The sequence below is a fragment of the Achroia grisella genome, unplaced genomic scaffold, assembly GCF_030625045.1.
Source record: "Achroia grisella isolate CSIRO2021 unplaced genomic scaffold, CSIRO_AGI_Agris_v1 utg1248, whole genome shotgun sequence".
Classification (NCBI taxonomy): Eukaryota; Metazoa; Arthropoda; class Insecta; order Lepidoptera; family Pyralidae; genus Achroia; species Achroia grisella.
Genome location: NW_026712607.1, coordinates 2016754 through 2038764, shown reverse-complemented (window position 1 = coordinate 2038764; position 22011 = coordinate 2016754). Strand labels below are relative to the sequence as shown.

Sequence of the window (22011 nt, the reverse complement as noted above, 5' to 3'; positions counted from 1 at the left end):
CATTACCAATTACTGGCTTTGCAACTAAGTTGAAATTTACTAATTCAAAATTAATAATTTTGTCTTAGCTGATGAAATATTTATGTTTATATTTATAGTTCTAGAATGTAAGACACGTTTTTGACTTTAATATATATATATATATAAATACCAATACAATTTCAGCTTTTCAGGATAAGTAGTTAGGTTAAACGATTTTATAATTATAGACAAAAAGAACAAATTAGGATATTTTTTTATTACTTAAAATGTAGGTGTACAGACCAAATATACATAATAATAAGTAACTCTATAAATTTAGAAAAAAAATCTCCAAATAATTTACAATAGGCTACAGACCAATCTGCCGAGTAACTTCATATATTAGCTTGGCAATTAAAATTGTATAAAATTATGCATTTCAGCAAGTCGACAGAATATCAACTTCAATAATTCCATAGTAACATCTTTACGACTTTTTATAATAAAGTTACAAAGGCCACATAATATTGAATTTATTCTTTCACAGCTAAATTTATATAACATACCTTACACTTAAAAAATCAACATTACTGTGTACTACGAGAAGTAAAGTAAATAAACTCTTAAATGAACTAAGAACTGCATTTTGAGATACATAATGAAAGACATTTTATAATAAAAAAAAATAAAGTGTCTTTTGATAAAGATAAACTAAAACTAAATATCAGATAACTCATCTGTCTCCAGTGTCAAGTGTTTCAACACAACTGCACCTATGTTATCTAGATACTAACAATAAATGCTTAGTTATGTATAATAAAAAATTTAATTCATGGCAGAATATTTCATGATGTATATGGCAAAACAATAAGTATCAGTAACAATATACTGAAAAAAAAAATATGGAACTGCTTGTAAACATTGATTTCTTTTTAAATAAGCAAGTGCTTAAGTTGTGAGTGATATATTTAGTTTTCACTTAAACTGAGGTACTTCTGTTTTTTATCACTACCTGTTTTAGTACAGTATACAGATATACATCTATATCCTACTTCAAACAAGGAGTTATTCTCACTAGGACTGTATTATGTACATTTTCTTTTTGTCAATTTTGAACTAATTTGAATTCATGTCCTAATTAATAAGGTATTAAAGTTTGTACCACACTAATGTTAATTATATTAATTTTTTAGGACTTATATCTTAATTAATAGTGGCTGTATAAATTGCTAAACATCTAAAAACTATTAGAATTGTTTATATATGTTTGTCATCTTTGCTTTAAGTAGAATTATTTCCTGAGAACATAAGATTTACCACTATATTAATGGATGTTTTACATTTATTTGAGTATATATTCTTATCACCTTTCATACTACACATGCCATCAGTAAGTTATTTTGTTACCATGGCAATAAAGTTATTGCCAAATTATAATTATCAACTTAAAAATATAAAGTTCATATGAAATTTAACAAACAAAATCAATTGTTAACAGTTAATTTGCAAGTATTAAGAAGTGTGTAAAATTACAAAATATCAATACCTAGTTTCAGTAAAATTTATAGTTACATCACAATTTAAACTTCATTTATATCAACAATAGAATTATCTCTTAACACTCCATTAAACAATGTTACATTTATCACCTTTTCATATGTAATCTTTTGTTAGTATCTTTTTTAAACATAAACAAATGTGCAAGTAAAATAAAAAGTATAAAATTAAACTAGTATGGAACATTAGAGAATAGATATGATACGGATTCCCCATTGTGGGTGCGTCTCACAGCCTCGGCTAACATCATTGATACATCAATGCACTGGATTTTGGGGCACTCCTGCATGTGCCTCTCTTGTGGGATTGTGTTTGTTACAACAACTGCCTCTAAACATGCATTGTTGATCCTCGAAATCGCTGGACCTGAGAATATACCATGAGTAAGAATAGCATACACTTTAATAGCACCAGCTTCAATTAACTTCTCTGCAGCATGACAGATGGTACCACATGTATCTGCCATATCATCAACCAAGATTGCTGTACGGTCCTTTACATCACCTACTAAAACCATACAGGCCACTTCATTGGCTTTTTTCCTTTCTTTATGGATGAGCGCAAATTCTACATTCAAACGGTCTGCAATGGATGTGACTCTTTTAGCACCACCAGCATCAGGAGACACAACAATACTTGTTTTCCAGTCTGGAATGTTTTCTTTTATCCATTTCAACACGGCTGGCTCTGCAAAGAGGTTATCCACGGGTATGTCGAAAAAACCTTGTATTTGGGAAGCATGGAGGTCCATTGTAATGATGTGATCGGCACCCGACACCGACAGAATGTTGGCAACGAGTTTGGCGGTAATTGGAGCTCTACTTTTGTCCTTTTTGTCCTGTCGCGCATAAGGGAAGCACGGAATGACGGCGGTCACTCGCGACGCAGATGCAATTTTGCATGCATTTATCATAATTAAAAGCTCCATCAAGTTGTCGTTGATTTCACCGCTGCCGCTCTGAACTATATAGACATCTTCACCGCGCACAGATTCGCCTATTTCAACGCACGTTTCCATGTTGCTAAATTTTTTCGTCACAACTTTTCCTAAATCTATGCCGAGCCGGTCCACAATTTTTTGCGCCAGGTCCGGGTGTGAACTTCCACTGAAAACTTTGATGTTCGGCATCCTGGTAGTTAATGGAAGCGCGGGGTTGTCTAATTTATTCACTACTTCTTCAAGAGTTACCGTTGATTTCATTCGCACGAGAGACCGAGACTAAACGATCTCCCTATCGTTGACCGCGTAACGTGCGACGTTTATTTAATAAATTATCAAATCAATGTCTTTATCGTTAGAAATTGTGTCTCTGACAACGTGGGTTACGACGCGCCGCGCCGCGCTGTAGGTTGTAATTAGTTATCAAATACGCATCGCACTTCACGTGCGTTTTTTACCTCGGCGTCCGTACACTCGTGTTATATTCTGCTTGTCTTCCTTTCTGTATCTAATTTTTAACCACTCCAATCACAAATTACAATTAAATTTGCAATTCATTCTGTGAATTTATTACAGACTTGGGTTATTTGCAGTTCTTTAAGTTTTATAATTTCGTTTATATCATCTTCCAACTTATTATAAAGGGTCTACACACTATACAATTTGGCTTGTCACCCAATCGATCGGGCCGATCTGTCCCGTTCTGACTGGTTCTGTTATTAAACTGGTCATACTGGTATGGTATGGCCAAAATATGAAAAAAAATAACAGATGTCATTCTGTTAATGATTTCTTCTTGAGTATTAGAGAGAGCTAGAGTCATTTTATCACTGAAACTAGTATGGTCCGTACTCGTTTCTTTCTATATCAATATAATTGTTGGATGTTCCAAATTATCCAAAGCCGTTACTGAATAAAAAAAATGTGAGTGTGAAAAAAATTCAGCCACAGTATTAAAATGTCAATCATATATTTTTATCCATTGTCATTTCAGATGTCAGTTTACTTTGTATTCTTAAATTCTTTATTTTATCGTATCGTTTATTTTTGTCTTTTGAGTGTTCGTTACTGCAAATTATCCATTTCAATTTATAAATTTCAAATGAAGTCCTTATAGTATAGGGTTTTTACAAACGCATTGTGCCAGATTGTTTGTCTCAAAATATTATGTTATCTAAAGAAAATTATGTTTATATGATTAACAGTTTTAAGAATGGAGGAAAAAGTGGATAAACTGCCAAAAAATCTTGAAAAACCCATTAATAGCCAACAAAAGCGTTTACGATGTATGAATTGGCTACAGAAACAAAACAGTTTAGAACCGAAGAAATTATGTCAGCAGAATAAGAACGATATTCAGTTTATAATACAAACTAACGCAGACAGAAAAAACTTTTTACTCTCTGTGGCTGAAGATGAAGCTACAGTTCCACCAGGAGTTGATGAATCCCCTGTTGAGCCCAAGAATGTGGTATGTTTTTTTATTGAAGATGATGAAATGGGATGAGAAATAAGTTTGAGCAGTTAACTTCTAATACAAATTTACTAGTAATTATATTTAATGAATAGGATAATATTGTCCCCTCCCCACCAATTTTTGATGGGGAAGTTACCCCTAAATGTAAAGCTGTAGTGACAGCATAACATAAGTAAATATTGCATTTTCTTTGTTAACAAAGTAGCCAAGGTAATCAATGGTTAGGATTCTCTGGAATATTTTACGATGATTAATACAATTTTTTTGTCTATATTACTGTGTAACAAGAGTAGTACTTGTTTTTATCCAAAATGTTGTGAAGGAGAAAGTAATGTAAAATATATTTTTTTTAGATAATTAAAATTGTGTGATTCAGAGATAATGTGAGTCTAGATTCTATAAAACATTGCTCTCTCCTGCAAATCAATATTATGTGTCTGGAATTTAGCACACTCTAGTGGTTCCAATGAGTTTTATTTTCACACTATATAATTATAAGTTTGATAATTTGTCTTAGTCTGAGTGTTTTCTATGTATACTATGTATTTATAAAAATAAATATTTGAGTATTGCCCAAAGTTGTGTAGTACAAGTTGTGGTTAGTTTAGAAATATATGGTGTTGTGCTAATTGTCCTGATTGTTAAACCAGTTTCTTCTGACAACTCTAATAGGTGTGGCCCATTTAGTCCTTCTCACCATTCAAAGATGCAACTTGGTTGAGAATGGAAGCAAAACTACTTGATAATTATTATAATTACATAAGACATTGAAAATAAATTGGCTTTTTTTTTTTAAAAAAAGTAATTTAATTAAGTTTCTTGGCCAGTTCTCAATAGAATCTGTACACTGAACTGGATGGTAGGGAAAAATTATAATAGAAAAATTTGACATTCATAAGCAGCTAAAATATCCCACATGAATAAATGATTTTTGAATATGAATTTAAGCATCCTCACCTAAAACAAATCATTACATAGTATAATACAAAGTTGCTGTCACTGTCTGTCCCTATGTTTGCTTAAATCTTTAAAACTATGCAACAGATTTTGAAGCTGTTTTTTTAATAGAGTGATTCTAGAGGAAGGTTTATATATATAGTAATATATGTACACCCGGGCGAAGCTGGGGCGAGTAGCTAGTTACAAATAAATAATTACCAAACTACCCATTCTTTACATACATAACAATTTGAATTTAAGTATTATGTTGCAGCCATTACATCGGTTACGTATTGACAAGCTGCGGATGGAATGTGAATGGCAAACATGTCAATGGCGCTCTTCTAAGTATGAAATATTTCAGAAGCATGTCAAAGATCACATATCCGAGGTACATGTCATTGAAAAGGATGAAGGCGGTAAGTTAAATTTAAAATGTTTTTAAAAACAAAAGATCATATATTAATGTCAATGCTCATATTAATGCTTACATATACTAACTATATTTAAATACCATATAACCTCTCAAATGGATCTCCAATTCAACTCAAATGGGGATGGAAATTACAACGGTCTGAGCCGAGGTTCGAAACCCCTAATGGTGTCTCCGTCAGGTGGGAGTTGGCCTTCAGTTGCTCCATAAATCCTTCCGCGGGTTTAAAGTGCCATCTGCACTCGTCCCCTATCATCAGTGAAGCTATAAAGGCCTGCTGCAGTAGTACATATAATTTACTTTTTTTATAAAAAGCTATGATAGTTAGGGTGACAATAGAAATCAATGAGACACACAATTATTGTTATACACCATAAGTAAAAATATAATAATAATAATATTATTAAAAAAAAAAATAATACCCAAGTATGGGTTTTAAGTTAGGGTACTGGTTTTTAAGTAATATGATCAAACAAACCTATATTTAGTTTAACTTGATGATACTAGAACAATCTTATATTAAATACATGTGACCATCAAAAGTGTTTCTAAAAATACTATTGTTTCAGCTGAATATGTTTGTCTATGGGATGTATGCGGTCACAAAACATCAGATTTTGATGAAATGGTCCGACATATAAACTATCATGCTTATCATGCTCGTTTGCTGGCCATCGGGTTTAATGCTCGAGCTACACTGAAATTATTGAGATGTAATAAGGATTCCATAAAGAGAAACCAGTTGCCAGCATTGCCCAGTATACATCGCTGTATGTGGGTTGATTGCAGTCTCACTTTTAATGCCATTCAGGTATTTTCTTTTCTATAACCACTAAACTGTTTTCTGAGGCACCTCAAGTAGAAATAGAAATAATCTTTATTCAAATAAACTCAATACAAGCACTTTTGAATAGTCATATTTTTTATTCTACCACTCAATCGGAATGCAGATTCATCACAAGAAGAATGAGTAAGAAACTTGTGTGTTGCTCTTATGAATAGATGTTTTTTTTATATAAATAATTAAACAATAACATAGGCATGCGATAATCAACATAGAAATGCTACGCACTAATTCTTAGTGCACTCAGATAATATTGTCAGCTCTATGAATTTTAAGTTTTTCTACAAAACTAAAGTGTGAGATACCACCCATTTTAGTCACAAATTATTTGGATGCACTGGATTGTTCTATGCGACTACATTTGGTTGTTACTGATTGGTGATGATTAGTGCTCATTGGTGCTGATTTGTGCCGGTTGGTGGCAGACTGAATAATGTGTGACCACTCCTTGTAATGTTATGTTTAGAACAAACAATTTTAAAAAATAATGTTATATTCTTTTATTTAAGTACCACTGGTTTAAAAACATAATGATTTTCTTAATTGCATTTTTTTTATTGTAATGTTAGGTAACACGAAAAAAATTGTTAATTGTCATAATATTTCCGTACCTGGACCAATTTTAATAATAATTTTTATTTGAAAGCTGGTGCTTCTGCTGTGAATCTATATAAATATGATCAAGACCTCACCAGTATTTTAAGATATCCTTAATAATGTAATTGTTTGGTTGATAAATTTCTCCTTGTTAGATAGAATAGTTTAGATGTTACCTGTAAATACAGGATAAATTAAGATACAAATAGTCTTTGGACGACCTTTTATAAAACCCAAAATAAATATTTGCAGGACTTCTTCGACCATGTTAAACTGCATGTCAGTTATTCTGAGATGTCATGCTCATGGGCAGGGTGTGGTGCCAAGTTCCCTCGTAGGGTGCTCCTCCAAATGCACGTGCGGTCACATTCGGGAGAACGGCTCATAGCTTGCTACCATTGTGGACAACATTTCGCTTCCAACAGAAAATTATGCGACCATTTGAGAAGACAGGTAATATTTTTTTTTATTCTGTAAAAGGACTAGGACCTGTGAAGGCCCTGATACCAATATTAAAAAAAATACATCACTAAGTCAAGAAAATGGCATTTTAACAGAAACTATTTTTAAACAGAATTATATAATATTATTAGCTAACTCAGGGTATCAGTGTTTAGCGTGTGGCGTGACACGCTGGCACGGCAGAGTTGCTCCTCATGTATTTTCTAATGAACGATGGAACTTTCCAGAACGTATACCCTAACTCGGATCACCGGTGCTCGGCGTGCGGCGTGTTGTGTGCAACGGACTACTTGCTGCGTGAGCACGCGCGGCAACATATCTCTGCGTACGCGTGTACGCTGTGTGACATGTCGGCGCCATCACCCGCCGCACTCGCACATCACGTACGCTACCGCCATCTACGTGGAGAAGGAGCGAGGGCGCACGCCTGTCCCCACTGCCCATACAGGTAAACGCTCGTATACCACGTACTCTACTGCTATCCACGTGGAGGGGATATGGGAGGGAGCGAGAGCGAGGGCGAGGGCTTTATTATATATTTTCAAGGTAATCGTATAAGGTTGTCTTTCAGTTACATAAAAAAAAAAAAATTTTTTTTATTTATTTATTTCATGCTACTAGGTTCATATTATAAATACCTTATAGACTAACATACATATGAAATAATATAAAATTAAGATATTGAAATTGTCTGTGTGATCACGGCACTGACGGCGGCAATCTGCCACGGTAGCGCCGGTACACCACACCCTTCGGCCAGTAGTCCTCCTTCATGAAGGTGGGCAGCATGTTGGTGGGGACCCGGGCCACAAACGCCTTGAAACTCGCGTTGTGGCTCGACTCCAGCTGCGTCACCCTCATTTACATTAAGAGATTACGCAGGTAACGCGGGATATTACTGACAACTGATAGTTCTTAATCATTTTTCAGAGCGGTAACAAAATGGGACCTAAATAAACATATACCAACACACACTCGAAAGAAACGGAAACGGCCTAAATCGAAAAAGTCCTCCGAAATTGATAAGTCTTCAGACGTTGATAGTGATAAGGGTCAATCGGATGACGAGAACTCGGATTTGGAAGTACAAAAGAAGGATAAACCGAAGAAGAAATATGCATGTCATATGTGTCCAGAGAAGAATATGAAGATATTCTCCAGAGGGACAAGACTGACTACACATTTGGTTAATATTCACGGCGCACAGTGGCCATTTGGACATAGTCGATTTAGGTACTTAATATTCGTAATATTAGGTGTTTAATGTACTATATTATAATATAACTAGCTGTCCCGGCAAGCGTTGTTTTGCTTTAAAAAAAAATTAGGGGTGGACTACCCCTAACATTTAGGGGGATGAAAAATAGATGTTGGCCGATTCTCAGACCTACTCAATACGCTCACAAAATTTCATGAGAATCGGTCAAGCCGTTTCGGAGTATGGGAACAAAAACGGTGACACGAGAATTTTATATATAAGATTAGACGGCAAACGTTTGGTTGCCATATAAATCGTTTCTGGATTTCTAGATCTCATCCTAAGAACAACACACGAGACTTACTCGTTCTTTTTGTGATGAGTCTGCTTTCCGAATGAGCGGTAGAATAAAAAAATATTATATGACTATTCAAGTGCTTACATTAAGTTTATTTGTATAAAGATAATTTCTATTGCAATTACTATAGTCTACTCAAAACAAGGATAAGAAAATAAAGCGAAGAGACGGCAGTAATGTCACTCTCTGGTACTTTGAGTTTAAATATATTCAGAAAAATGTGAGCATAGCAAGTGTTGCATTAATCACAAAGTCGACAGTTAATAAAGTTATTCTGACTGACTCATCTGCGATAATAATGATAATGCTATGCTAATACAAATTAGCATAGCATTATCATTATTATTACACAGCATTATAATTATTTAAAAATTCTGAACTCCCTAACAGAAATGAACCATGCGACACTTACCTTAAAAACACAGCTTGAAATAAACGAAGAAGTAGGTTGTATCGTGTGTGTTACATTGTGTAGAGGCTACTACTCGTATAGGCTGATATTTAATAATATGTATATGAATTCTAGGTATCAAATTAGTGAAGATGGCATGTACAGGCTAACTACAACACGATATGAGTTTCTGGAAGTTTCTAAGAAAATTGTAGACGGCTACAGCGGGCCTAAAGAATCCCTGAATAACGAATTCGAGTACGACTTGAAACAAGTCTCCGAAGCTACGGAAAATACGCCTAAAAGATTCGAAATAGTTCTGAAGAACAGTAACGGAGAAGAAGGCGAAGTAAATGAGGAATCAGATGACAAAACGGCGAATGACAGTGATGAAATTAATAAAATGGCAGTCGAAATAACAATGTGCGATGTAGATGAAGATGGAAATATAATAAGTTCAGAGGTTATTAATTCACACGAAATATAATGGGCGGTATTGATCTGCCGTTTCATAGTAACGGAGCTGGTGGTTGATTGATCAATCAGGGGATTACTTAGCGCTAGTTAGTTGCTTACAGATATCATTTGTAACAGATTAAAAAAGAAGTTCTTCAATTATGTATAGGCCATTTACCGACTGTATCCTTGCATGAGGTTTTCACTGATGTATTCTTAACAAGTTTACAACCAGGTAACCTAAATTAAAATAATACGTGTATCAATTCGCGAGTACAGTCAGTATTTATATTTATATATTATATAGCCACTCATTACTGTTTATAAAATGTTATGAGACTTTATTCTATGGGTGCAGCAATAATTATAATAAAATGGTGCGGTGGTTTATTTACTATTAATATATATATATATATATTTTGTATATGGCAATTAATGTTTTCGATGTTTTACACTAAATAAAAGCATGTCTTTATTTATGGAACCGTAAAATGTAATTTACCTATAATAGCTATTGTTTTTTTAATGATAATAAAACAATAAATAATATACGTTTGTACGAGTATTACGTTATTATAAATAAGGCAAAATCAACATTGTTGTGTTGAATGTATTTTAAAAGTGATATTTTATTGTGTTAAAGGCAGATTTTAATCATGGCTGGGAATAAATAAGGATTCTTGTACTGAAATCATGAGTAATGGTCATGGGAAATGATATATATATGATATTATATTTTTAGTTACGCGATCTCGTTTACTTAAAAAAGTAATAATGTTATACTTTTGTTGTACATAGTAATTGTATTGATATCTTTGGCAGCATGTTTATTTGTAACTTGTATTATCGTATTTTGTAAAATTAATTAAGTGAGAAACAAAATGTCATCGAGTGTCTTTTACTTTTTCGATAGACGACGATATTAGAAACAGTTGATGTAAAAAGTCGTTTGCCTGGGTACATCTGTCTTTTCTTTTAATGTATGATAATTGCACAAATAGTGCACCCTGGGTATGATGAGATGAGCATGGTCAGGTTAGGTCAGGTCAGCTAGCCCATCGTGTCAAATTCACCAGGAATGTAATATGATGGTTTCCAGGGCAAACTGTGTTGAGGTTGTTAGGTTGACCTCAACACAGTTCGCCTGGTATATATTTTTTATCGATGTTAATGGCATGGTGCACCCGACTGCGCTAACGGTTTACACTGGCGGGGCACCAGTGGAGGATGATAGGATGAACATGAGGTCAGGTCAGTTGGCCCATCGTGATAAATTCATTATGAATGTCTCACGATAGTTTCCAGGGGGAACCGTGAGGAGGTCAACCTGACATGGTACATTGATAGCAATGAGATTATATTATCAGTCCACATACTAATGGTATATCGCGAGCTATGGCGTTACTAATACACATTACTAATCCTTCCCCGTCGCTAAACGGCTCCTTTGTCAGATGTGCTTAGGGGGCATGGTGAATAAGACTGTGAAATTCAGGATAAGATGCATAACATCTTAGTCCTTAATGCTAACGCATTTCCTATGATAACCTGATGTCGTAGTGCTCTTCAATTATATAAGCGATGGTTACCACTTACCATCAGGTAGCCCGTTGACTTGTTTTGCCATTCCAACTATATTATATAAATAGTTAACTCTTATAATTGATGAACTGTTTTTATTTGCATGAAAACTCATGGTAGCTTCTTATGTAACAAAGTTTTTGTTATTCGTTAAATTAACGTGATTAAACTGTATTAGCAGACTCATTTGGTGTTTATAATTTTGAACAGATAGACGCTTTTACGCAAATCTATAGTTCTTATATTTGGATATTAATAACATTACATTATTATTATCCTTTTTGTTATTATTGGCAGTTGGTTCTCAAAACCTACATGCCTACATGTATTGTATTAATTTTAACATAAAACTATGTGATTATATTTCTACATATTCGGCTTTATTTCTGTATATTTGTGCTACTTTTTTATTTTACTATTCCATTTTTTAAATAAAAAGATTTTTTGTATATATTTGTATGTGTCTTTGTAAGTTTACATTTATAAAACGTGTAAATAAAATATTTTAACATATAATTTGTAACGATGTTTATTTTGTACGTCCTAAAAGACATATTTTTGATAAATACACTAACTTGCCAATAAGGGTACTAAAGGTGGAGTATCGCTTTTGTACACAAAAAAAAAACTGCTTAACTTATTTTTTATAGTAGGTATATCATATAACGTACGATCTTGCGGTGTACCTGTTGGTAAGTGATTACCACTGCCTGATAATTGAGCATTCTCAACACTAGAAGATTTGTGATCAATTGTTCTAATGTTGTTTTTTTATGTGTTGTTCCCACCTGTACTCTCCCACTAATAATAGGCATATGTCTCCTGTATGTCTATGCTTATGCCACTTGGTAAACAACCTAATGTATCTAACTTTGGGAAAAAAGACTAATATTATTATTATTTAATTTCACATTTTATTATTGTTATTATTATCTACCACATGTCACAGCTTTTGAAGCTGGTGAAAAGTACCGAGGACGGGCTATGTCAAGTGTCTCGTTAGCTTATTTTGTGTGTGATTATTATTATTATTATGTTTTATATATACCTATATCTCCCTTATTATTATTATATAAATATAATAGACGGCGCTGTTTAAATGCTTGATATAATCAATATTCACAAATATTATTCGTTATATTTTCAATATTTAAACTCCTTAAAACTGTTAATAAGTCTGTCTGCTTCGCGGAAGCCAGCTTCTACCGCGCCGTGAACGGAATTGTGCCTGTGGTGAGAAGTAGCTTCGCCCCCGAAGCATACCACGGGGAACCTGTTGCTTCGGTAGAGAGGGTCGCTTAGTTTTATTGCGTTACTGCCATTCTCTTCTGAAGCAACGCTGCGGTAGGAATATGCGCCTCTAGCTAAAGGGTTGGAACCCCATTGAGATCTGAAAGAAATTAATCTGTTAATCAGTTATGGTAATAGAATAAACGGGATCGTCTGGCGGAAAGTGGCAACTGTAGCCTATATATAGCCTTTGGATTAGGATACCTGTACCCTGTAATTCACCATATTTCACCCACAAATAAATAAATTACCCTGGACAATTAACACAGCGCCATCAAGTGCCATGGTAAGCAGAGCTTGTATCATGGGTACTAGACAATTCATAAAAATACTTATATATTCATGAAAAATACTTATATATATGATACAAACAGTCATATACATGAATACATACAAATGTTTGCACTGTACGAGGAATCGAACCCGCGACCATCGAAAGTAAAGCGGTGTGCTAAACCGCTAGACCAACAAGGCCGTCAAATCTAAACGCAGCTTCAAAAACAGGCTGCTTGACGGCTGAAATAGGTTATCAGGCAGATGGTTTCCTAGAAAGAGTATCTTGCAGAACCGATATTGCCTCAATTTTGATTCATTCGTAGTCTTTTCAATGATTTCTAAGTTAATTGTTAAGTTTGAATGTATGTTATCTAAAAAATCTTATATAGGTACCCCAAATAAGTAATTTGTATCTATTACTAGTTTTTTATTTAGGTAATTAGAATGGTAAACAAAATGACGCCGCGTATACACATGAATAGCACTACGGGCATCAGTTTTACGTACGTACCTTACGATGGACTTCACTGGAGTTACATTAAATTCTTTCTTAAAAACCACATCGAGCAATTTATTTATTCCAGATTTAACAGCTTCTAAGCTCGCATTCTCCATAATTTCCGCTCCATTCCCATAAGTCCATGCTAGAAGCACATTAGGCTGATGATCCACAGTCCACAGACCATATATTTCTGTGATCCATTTCTCGTCTTCACCGAACTTTGTCTTATCTTCGTCCCGCCATAGAACAGTAAAGTTGGCAGTCTTAGAAAACCACGATTTCTCGAATTCAATGTATATTTTGCCCAATACAGCCAATTGGAGATTATTTATGGTATTTATTTTCTCCTCTGGCAATGATGGGTTAAAGAGTGTATTGTGTCTGAAAGAAAAATAAAAATTTTAATTGGACTGAGTAGTTGAATCACTACTAATGCGTGGAATTTGAGCAAAACGTTATTTCCATTTAGATATTTATCCGACTCGAAGGACTATGAAGATGTATGAGTCTGCTGCGAACCATACAATCTGGATGCTATGATGTTGTATAAATGATAATTCCGGACTGCTTTCCAACTTAAATTATTGAGTACTCGATGCTGGACTGATGCTTTCTTATATGGATGCGAAGCGGTGTAAACTGCTGACGGCTGTACGGTGACGTACCGTAAGCCGACTGACACTAAGGCTAGTGGTGAACATACATTTCATACGCTTGCAGAAAAACTAAGGTGTTTTCTATGTATATTATATATGTATTTACAAAATGTATTTAAGTAGATACTTGTATCAGTTGTCTAGTACCTATAACAGAAGCTCTACTTAGCTTGGGATTAGATGACGTTCTATGTTTCAGGGGTTATTCTTGTTATCATTGCATGCAGTGAATTATGCAGAATAACCTGTGCATAATTCACTGCTGCATGCTGCATATATTATTGTATTATATATTATAGTGTATGTACGGTACTATAATAGAGTTAACAACATGCATAATGCATTTTTACCTCTCTTGCAAAACTCCAATAGACACAGTGACAATCACACTCTTGGCGTCATACAGACTACCATCCGTACACTTCACCTGCACCAGTGGGTTGCTGGAATCTAGCCCCGGTTGGTTGGAACTCCAGCGAATGCTTTCTACTTCTTTGTTTAACAAAATAGGCACTGGTATCTCTTTTGCGGGCTCTGGGTATCTATTCTGAAAAAATAATAATAAAGATTTCAGGATTTGTACCAGTAATAAGCGTAACTTGAATGTATTCAAGTTATGTACTACTTTGAGGTCAGTAAGACTTTTTAGATGATAATATTGCAGTACCTTAGACATATTTAGCGAAATATAAAATATGGTTTTTTACAATTACAAATTTAAGGTAAAATCCAGGGCTGGCGAAGACCCTGTAGGCGCTGCACATCATGGCTAAAAAACTTAAGATAGTGGTTCGGGATTAGCACCAGATTCCTGTTCAGAACAGTGGTGGATAAATTTAAAACACCATTATGATCCTTTTTCCCCATGATGACCCTGCCTCCGCTAACAGTTGGCGGTATAACGGTGACGGATACTAGGATGAGTATGAAGTCTGGTCTATTAATCCATCGTGTTAAATTCATCAGTAACTAGGGGAGCCACGTGGAGTGGCATCCACATTGCTAGCAATGGTGTGACTAATCCCGTTTCCTTGATGGTAAGACTAGAAAGCAATATTATGTATGTACCTACCAATAAAACGTCCAGAACTGTCTTGTATCCTCTGCCCTTCCAGTTTAGAAAAACTTCACCATCGCAGGGCCAGCACTCTTCAAGTCCCTTTAAAGACTTTCCCTTTCGAGAGTCCTTCTGTCCACCAACATGATTTGACCTTTCAAACCACTCCACGAACACCTCTGTTAATTGACCGTTATTATTCAAAACTTCATTAGTTTTAGATCTAGAAAAAAAAATGTTTTTGTACTTTTATTACTGCTAAAGAATGTTCTTGCTATTATTTTATACACATCCTGATAAATGCTAAAACTGTGGGAAAATATAATATCACTACAATGCAAGAGCAGAAATGTTTGAATAAAATCCATTACACGACATCAATGAAGACACGATTTCCAGTTAAATTGCGAAATGTTTACTTCGGTTCCCAATGTTTTGGGTAACATTTCTACATTTGCATATCATCATATATATACATATTTGTAATTTCAGAATACAGAAGTCTTAATTAAGACGCCAAGATGTAACAAACTCGTTAAGACTAAGCAAACTAAAATAGGTATTTCAAATTCGAATGCAAATGGAAAATAGTAGGTAATGTGTTACATGGCAATTTAAGCTTTGAGATCAAAATTTGAACAAACATTTGGAATATCTCTGTTAAGGTCTTTATGATGCTAAACGAAGTAAATAAAATCGCTTAATAAATAAAAAAATATGTACTCACGCCTTCCTGATATAATCGGAAATAGATTTTGTATTATTTTTGTCAGCTTTTGCGATTTCATCGTTAAGGGCTTCTGTGATAGTAGCTCCCTTCTTAGTATCTAGCACATTCCCGTTGGATAATACATAGATGTTCTCAAATGGCTCTGGTCTTCCCAGTAGATTTAAGGGGTTAGTGAGCTGGAAAACGATGTTTTCCTTTTCGCCATGGCACCTATTTTAAAGAAATTAATCTTATTATAAATAATTTTAATTTAATTTTATTTATTAATTCTATATAATTATTCTATACGTGTGTTTGTCACCTAACACGGATGGACAGATTTGGATGACATTATATGTGTATATTTCAAGGATGGTTTGGCAATACTATTGGACCGGGTAGGTGGCTGTTTATCTGGGTAGAACGACGTACAAACAGCCACTGCTGAATTCAATACTTATGTTATAAATTATTTTTAAGAAGGGTATATTAAGGTTTCTTAAGGGTCGGCAACGCGCACGTGATACCCCTGGTGTTTCAGGCGTTCATAGACTACGGTAACCATTTACCATCAGATGGGCCGTATGCTTGATTGCCACCATCATAGTATAAAAAAAAATAGAATGGTAAACAAAATGCTCTATATAAAGAAAAGTGCCATATATTTGAATTTACATTCTCGAAATTATTTGGTATCATAATTTAGAGTTACGTGTCCTACTGACCAAGTAATTAATAATAATAATCTCAAGATAATTCACACAGCGCCATCTAGACCCAAGTTAAGCTAGCTAAAGCTTGTGTTATGGGTACTAGATAACTGATACATAGACATAAATATATATTTTTTTAAATAGAAAACACCCAGACCGATACTAACAATCATACTCATGAATACAAATGTTTGTGCCGTGCCAGGAATTGAATCCGCGATCATCGGAAGTAAAGCGGTGATCTAAACCGCTAGACCACCGAGGCCGTCAATACTAATATCTTTTATTAACTGTTTCCTGTATAAAATATTACATATACCTAATCATACCTACATATAAATAATCTAATATACAGTACATGTTACAAGAGAGTACTGATACCTACAGCACAGGTGTAATACTTAGTTTAGGATATCAGGATCCTCATTTTGTATTGCGCAACTTTCTGTCATTTGATTAGAATAGAATAGAAAATCATTTATTCAAATAAACTTACATTGAAGCACTTTTGAATAGTCATAACATTTTTTTTTAATCTACCGCTCATTCGGAATGCTGTCTCATCACAAGAAGAACAAGCAAGAAACATGTGTGTTGTACTTTTAAATAATTTATTCTTACTTACAATTTAAGTTTAAGTGTGTGAATACAAACCACCGATTGGCACTAATTCAATGAAATAATAAAATAGAAAAACATTCAATACCTAGATTACCTAGCTAACTAACCTCTACTCTTATGTACTCTCCTTTTTAATTTTGTAATCTTATGGTTGTACAAATGAAGCATTATTATTATTATTATTATAGAGAAAGTAAAGATGAGAAAATGTATCTCGGTATATATAAGGTAAATATATTATTATTATTTCTGCAGTAAGTGTCAAAATCTAAGATTGATGGAACTTACCAAGCGGCGCCAATGTCAACAGTACCAGATCCAAATGGAACTGTGCATATTCTGCCACCAATTCTATCAGCAGCTTCCAGGCCTATCACCTTCAGGCCTGCATCGTGCAATCGCCTGATGGCCGCGATGCCTGATGCACCGCATCCTATCACCACTACATCCATTAATTGCCTGAAATGTGACGTGAAATTTTGGTTCGAAAATATACCAATGTGACTATTACCCTGATAAGTAGCTTAAGTATACGAGGCTGTGGGAAATTCATTCTCTGCTCCCCCCGTACTTCGGTACGTTGAAACCAATCCGTTATACATTGCAGGCCGGCACCTTCCTCGGAGCACACGCTATCTCTATCGGTCTCTTCATCTACCGCGGCGACATTATATGCAAGTGTGTGGAGGAATGTAAAAATATAATTATTAAAAAGAAGTCCCCATATACTCTATCAGTTAAGTTAGGATAAGTTGATGTAAATAAGTTCTATGTATAAATAATCCGTAGCTTAGATTTTAGAACTTAAGTTAGTTAGTAGGAGGGGGTTGTAAGTAATGTGGACTAGTAACCCCATTGCTAGCATTGTATTATTTGAGGTTGACCTCCACGTGGTTCCTCCTGGAAACTACCGCGATAAATTCATGGTGAATTTATTACGATGGACTAAATGATCTGACCATGCCTATCTTATGATTCTCCACTCCGGATGAGGTGGTTAGAGGCATTGTCTATTGTCCACGTGGTGAACAACACTTGAAATGCGCAAATTTCGTGAAACGAATACATACTCCATCTATACATATATGAATAAAAATGTGAGTGTCTATTTGTAATATTTGAAATAACCGTTTTTTACTACAAGCATATGAATATAAATACGGTACTTGCACCAAAATAACATTTTTTATAATTTTTGTCTGTCTGTTTGTTTGTTCCGGCTAATCTCTGAAATGGCTGGACCGATTTTGATGGGACTTTTATTGGCAGGTAGCTGATGTAATAAGGAGTTTTATTCTAGAAAACAAAGCTAAATTCCATGTGGACGAAGTCGCGGGTACAGCTAGTCATACATATAAATATTCAAATGTTATGTACATTACAGTACAAAGTATATTTGAATGTAAAGCAACTGAATTCGAGCTTACCACGTTCTCGCGGGTTAATTTTTGGTTACATATCGGTGTTACCTTCACTGGAGAGACAGTCATAAATACAAATTAACACAGTTTTCTCGTAAGTCGGTACGCTTTGGTGATGTAAAATAATCATATTTGGCATTACGAAAGGTCAGGTCACAGTTTGGTGGAAATAATGTTGACGCTACGTAATAAAAAATATTAGTATCTGAAAAATTCAAGGTCTCCAATTGCATGAGCTGGTATGAACACGCTGCCGCCGTGAAATATAGGTTATGATACTAGCAGATAATGTGGCTATCTATATGTGAAATAGTTTTAAAGTGTTACGTTTTAAGTGGTTAATAAAGTTTTGGCAACGCGCATGTATCACCCCTGGTGTTTCATGAGTCTGTAGGAGAAGGTATCCCCGCATACCATCAGAAAGGCCGTACGCTTGTTTGTCATCATCGTAGTAAAAAACAAAATATCAGAGATTTCCTATGACCAAAAAAATATACTTATATAAATAAAAAATATTTTTATTCTTTTTGTAATATTAGATATAAATGCGCAAAATTACTATATACTGTGTTGCGTGCAGTTTACTATAATATTTTAGTCACTATAGTATTTTACTATTATGAATTGCATTCATTAATGACTTGTGGTTAATTATTTTCATTTTTTAATGTTCAACACTTTATAAAATAAATTAAAAACAAAATACACTCACTCCACTGTTGCAGTAGTAATAGCACAGTAACTTAAAAAAATGGCACTGGAACGTGCGCTCAGAGAGATATATTTGACTATATTGTGTTTGTTTGGACCATAATATTGTGGCACTTGACCTTACACCGAATTACGCAATCGCATGATAAAATGTTAAGGCGGTGAATGTACTAGATTGTGTTTGAATTGTTCTCATCAGATTTGGATTCGTCAGCATGAATACCTTCGTTTCACTTATTTTACATTAATCCTAAAAATATACTTATAGTTCTATTCAACGTAATTAAAAACAGCACCAGCTAACTTTCTTGTCTATTATTCTTAGCCAAATCTACCTTCCGAAGTCACGCTAGATTTTTGGGGTACATATGTTTCCATGCGACTCAAAACATAGAGTCATAAAAATACTTTTTAAATATCTTTGTTGTTAATGATTAAGTTTATGTAACTAAAGCTTTTGAATTTATTTCTAAACAGAAAGAAAATATGATACAATGGTTTTAATGTATACTTGAATAAACTTAATATAAACTTTTTTAATATATATATTTTTTAATTTTGTCTCTAAAATCCATTCCGTACTGTGTTTAACACTGATATATGACAGTAAACAGGAAAATAGCAATGCACGAGAAGTATCACAGTCTCTGTGAAATATAACTTTTTTTTATTAAATTAATATATTTTTTTAAATGAATTAGCTTAAGTTCTTTCTTATAACATTAGTCATTTGCGAGTGAAAGTCCCGGCAAAATTGGTTCAGCCGTTTCATAGATTAGCAAGAATAAATAAACAGACAGACAGATTTTTTTTAAATTATGTATTTATCTAAATATCGTAAAACAATCACTTCATATGCTTTTAGTGACTTTCAATTTGAAATTACAAACGTATACTTCAACTTTATATATTTGTAATTTTGTATAGATTGTTATATGTTTATTATATTAATCGTTCTTTGGATACATTCTTGCGCTTATGACGTGATAGCTGTATGCTCTATGATAATAATTTTAACAAATATTTCTTTTAAGATTGTAGGTATAGCAAATAAATATCAGGCATATTACAATGACTTTATTTAACAGAATTAAATATTATTTCCTGTTCAGGATAACAGATGAATAATTTCTTTGTTTATTAAGTCGAACAACAATGAACAGAGTCCCAATTTAAATTCATTAATAGAATTTTGTTTGGCGATTATTATTAATATATATTGAACTAGCTGTACCCGCGGCTTCACCCGTGTGAAATTTAAGGCCTTTGTGGTATTCTGATGTATAAGCTATATTATTGTAAAGTGACAAAAAAATCCGTTCAGTAGTTTTTACGTGAAAGAGTAACAAACATTCATCCATCCGTCTGTCCATCCATACTCAGAAACTTTCGCGTTTATAATATTAGTACGATTTGTAACTACTTTTATGAATGAAATGGCAGGTTGCCGCAGTCTGTGCTAACGGTATATGCTAGCAGGTCACCAGTGGAGGATGATATGATGTAGTCACGTCAGTTAGCCCATCGTGACGAATTCATAAGGATGGTTTTCAGGGAGGACCGCGTGGAAGTCGACATTGCTAGCAATGAGAACTTTAGTCCCCGTTACTAATAATATCCTACTTCTGATCCTGAGGAAGGACCTTTACTCTTTGATCTAGAAGGACCTTGATTTGATCTAGAAGGATCTAGAAGGACCTTTGATCTTTACATATTACAAATGTCCTTTACATATTTAACATTTAATTTCAATACTCATCCTTTGTGTCTGATTGTGTAATAATGAAGTTAATCATTCAGTTAATCATCATCACCATGTAGATGATGAATTTATTTCATTATCTATATCTGTCCAGGTGAAAATTATCCTATATTTTCATTTGCGATATAATCTTTTTATGTAAAAATTTAGTACAATAGTCCAGTTGATTTTCAGTGAAAGTGTACCACATAAAACTTCTATCCATTATAATAGTTTCACAATGTTAATATAAAAAAGTATTTTCATCTAATTATAGTTGTAGTGGGTTCTGTAACCCCGATGGGATTGAAGCAGGTTAGCATAAACAGTCATCCCGGGATACGACGGGAGGGAGGCGGGGTAGAGGGAGGCCAGCGATGAGTTTTTCCAGCGGCGTACCTAATGAGCACAACCGAGACTCGACTTTCAACATTCTTAGACAAGACCGTTTGTGTCACGTAGTGTAGGTACCTAGTAAGGATCGTGGGATGATCGCACGTTTGTTATATACTCGGTCATCAATGTAGGTATATTAACAAACATGTCTGTAAATATTGCTAAAGATATAGAAATCTGATTCGAAAGGGGCGTATAGGTACAATAATAGTGGGTGAAACTGATTTCATCGATTAAGCATTTCTTAATCGATGAAATTAGTATCACCCACTCTGACTACTCCATCTAGTGTAACCGTCGTAATTAGTGGTCGAGTGAAATATCTTTGAAATAGCAATAACAATTAAACAAAAGAGTGTGTATAATATTTTTTTATTGATTTAATGTATTTTTATGCATTTTTTAAAACAAAATTAGTATTCTGCACATCTACTCTGTAAAAACTACCTATATAAGTGTGCGTCATTTCATACTCCACCATTCGCGCAATTTTCGTAAAATGGGGCTCGAAGTTTTTGCTTCACGTATTAACATATAAATTATTAGCTGTGTCCACGACTTGACTAAAATGACGAATTTACAGACAAACTTTCATCCCCTATTTTATTTTACCCTTTACCTTTACCAGGGGTAAAATTTTTCAAACTTTGAATGTCCTATTAATTTATACTCATCAATCTACTGCCTAAAAACGATACCTCCATACAGCCTTTTATCTCCCCTC

The 22011-nt window shown here is 34.1% G+C and overlaps 3 protein-coding genes across 4 annotated transcripts in view; 1 reads left to right on the top strand and 2 right to left on the bottom strand.

Moving 5' to 3' along the window:
• Window positions 1-1164: 1164 nt before the first annotated feature.
• LOC131854883 (ribose-phosphate pyrophosphokinase 2) lies at window positions 1165-3145 on the bottom strand. The gene has a single exon (XM_059206063.1). The coding sequence runs from the start codon at window positions 2717-2719 to the stop codon at window positions 1691-1693; it is 1029 nt and encodes a 342-aa protein (XP_059062046.1). The 5' UTR covers window positions 2720-3145; the 3' UTR covers window positions 1165-1690.
• An 82-nt stretch (window positions 3146-3227) lies between these two features.
• On the top strand, window positions 3228-10620 carry LOC131854941 (histone H4 transcription factor). 2 transcript variants are annotated; one of them, XM_059206129.1, is made up of 8 exons: window positions 3228-3382; window positions 3664-3929; window positions 5149-5293; window positions 5877-6118; window positions 7001-7201; window positions 7438-7658; window positions 8141-8443; window positions 9293-10620. In XM_059206129.1, exons 2-8 carry the CDS (start codon window positions 3672-3674, stop codon window positions 9642-9644), a joined length of 1722 nt encoding a protein of 573 aa, XP_059062112.1. In that variant the 5' UTR covers window positions 3228-3382; window positions 3664-3671; the 3' UTR covers window positions 9645-10620. The 2 variants fall into 2 exon arrangements, with proteins under 2 accessions (XP_059062112.1, XP_059062110.1); XM_059206127.1 differs by lacking the exon at window positions 3228-3382 and having other exon boundaries at window positions 3452-3929.
• A 1717-nt stretch (window positions 10621-12337) lies between these two features.
• Window positions 12338-22011, bottom strand: part of LOC131854917 (spermine oxidase-like) — a 34114-nt gene continuing 24440 nt past the window's right edge. The window contains exons 2-7 of the mRNA XM_059206100.1: window positions 17307-17477; window positions 15703-15915; window positions 14991-15198; window positions 14269-14465; window positions 13272-13643; window positions 12338-12584 (exon numbers count right to left, since the gene is read on the bottom strand). Coding sequence (XP_059062083.1) covers window positions 12338-12584; window positions 13272-13643; window positions 14269-14465; window positions 14991-15198; window positions 15703-15915; window positions 17307-17470 — 1401 coding nt within the window. The 5' untranslated portion in view covers window positions 17471-17477. The remainder of the gene's footprint in view (window positions 12585-13271; window positions 13644-14268; window positions 14466-14990; window positions 15199-15702; window positions 15916-17306; window positions 17478-22011) is intronic.

Coding starts and splice junctions, on each gene's coding strand:
- LOC131854883 (XM_059206063.1), bottom strand. CDS start 2,719: ATGAAATCAACGGTAACTCTTGAAGAAGTAGTGAATAAATTAGACAAC.
- LOC131854941 (XM_059206129.1), top strand. CDS start 3,672: ATGGAGGAAAAAGTGGATAAACTGCCAAAAAATCTTGAAAAACCCATT. Junction 7,659..8,140: donor TGTCCCCACTGCCCATACAG/GTAAACGCTCGT, acceptor ATCATTTTTCAG/AGCGGTAACAAAATGGGACC. Junction 8,444..9,292: donor TTTGGACATAGTCGATTTAG/GTACTTAATATT, acceptor TATGAATTCTAG/GTATCAAATTAGTGAAGATG.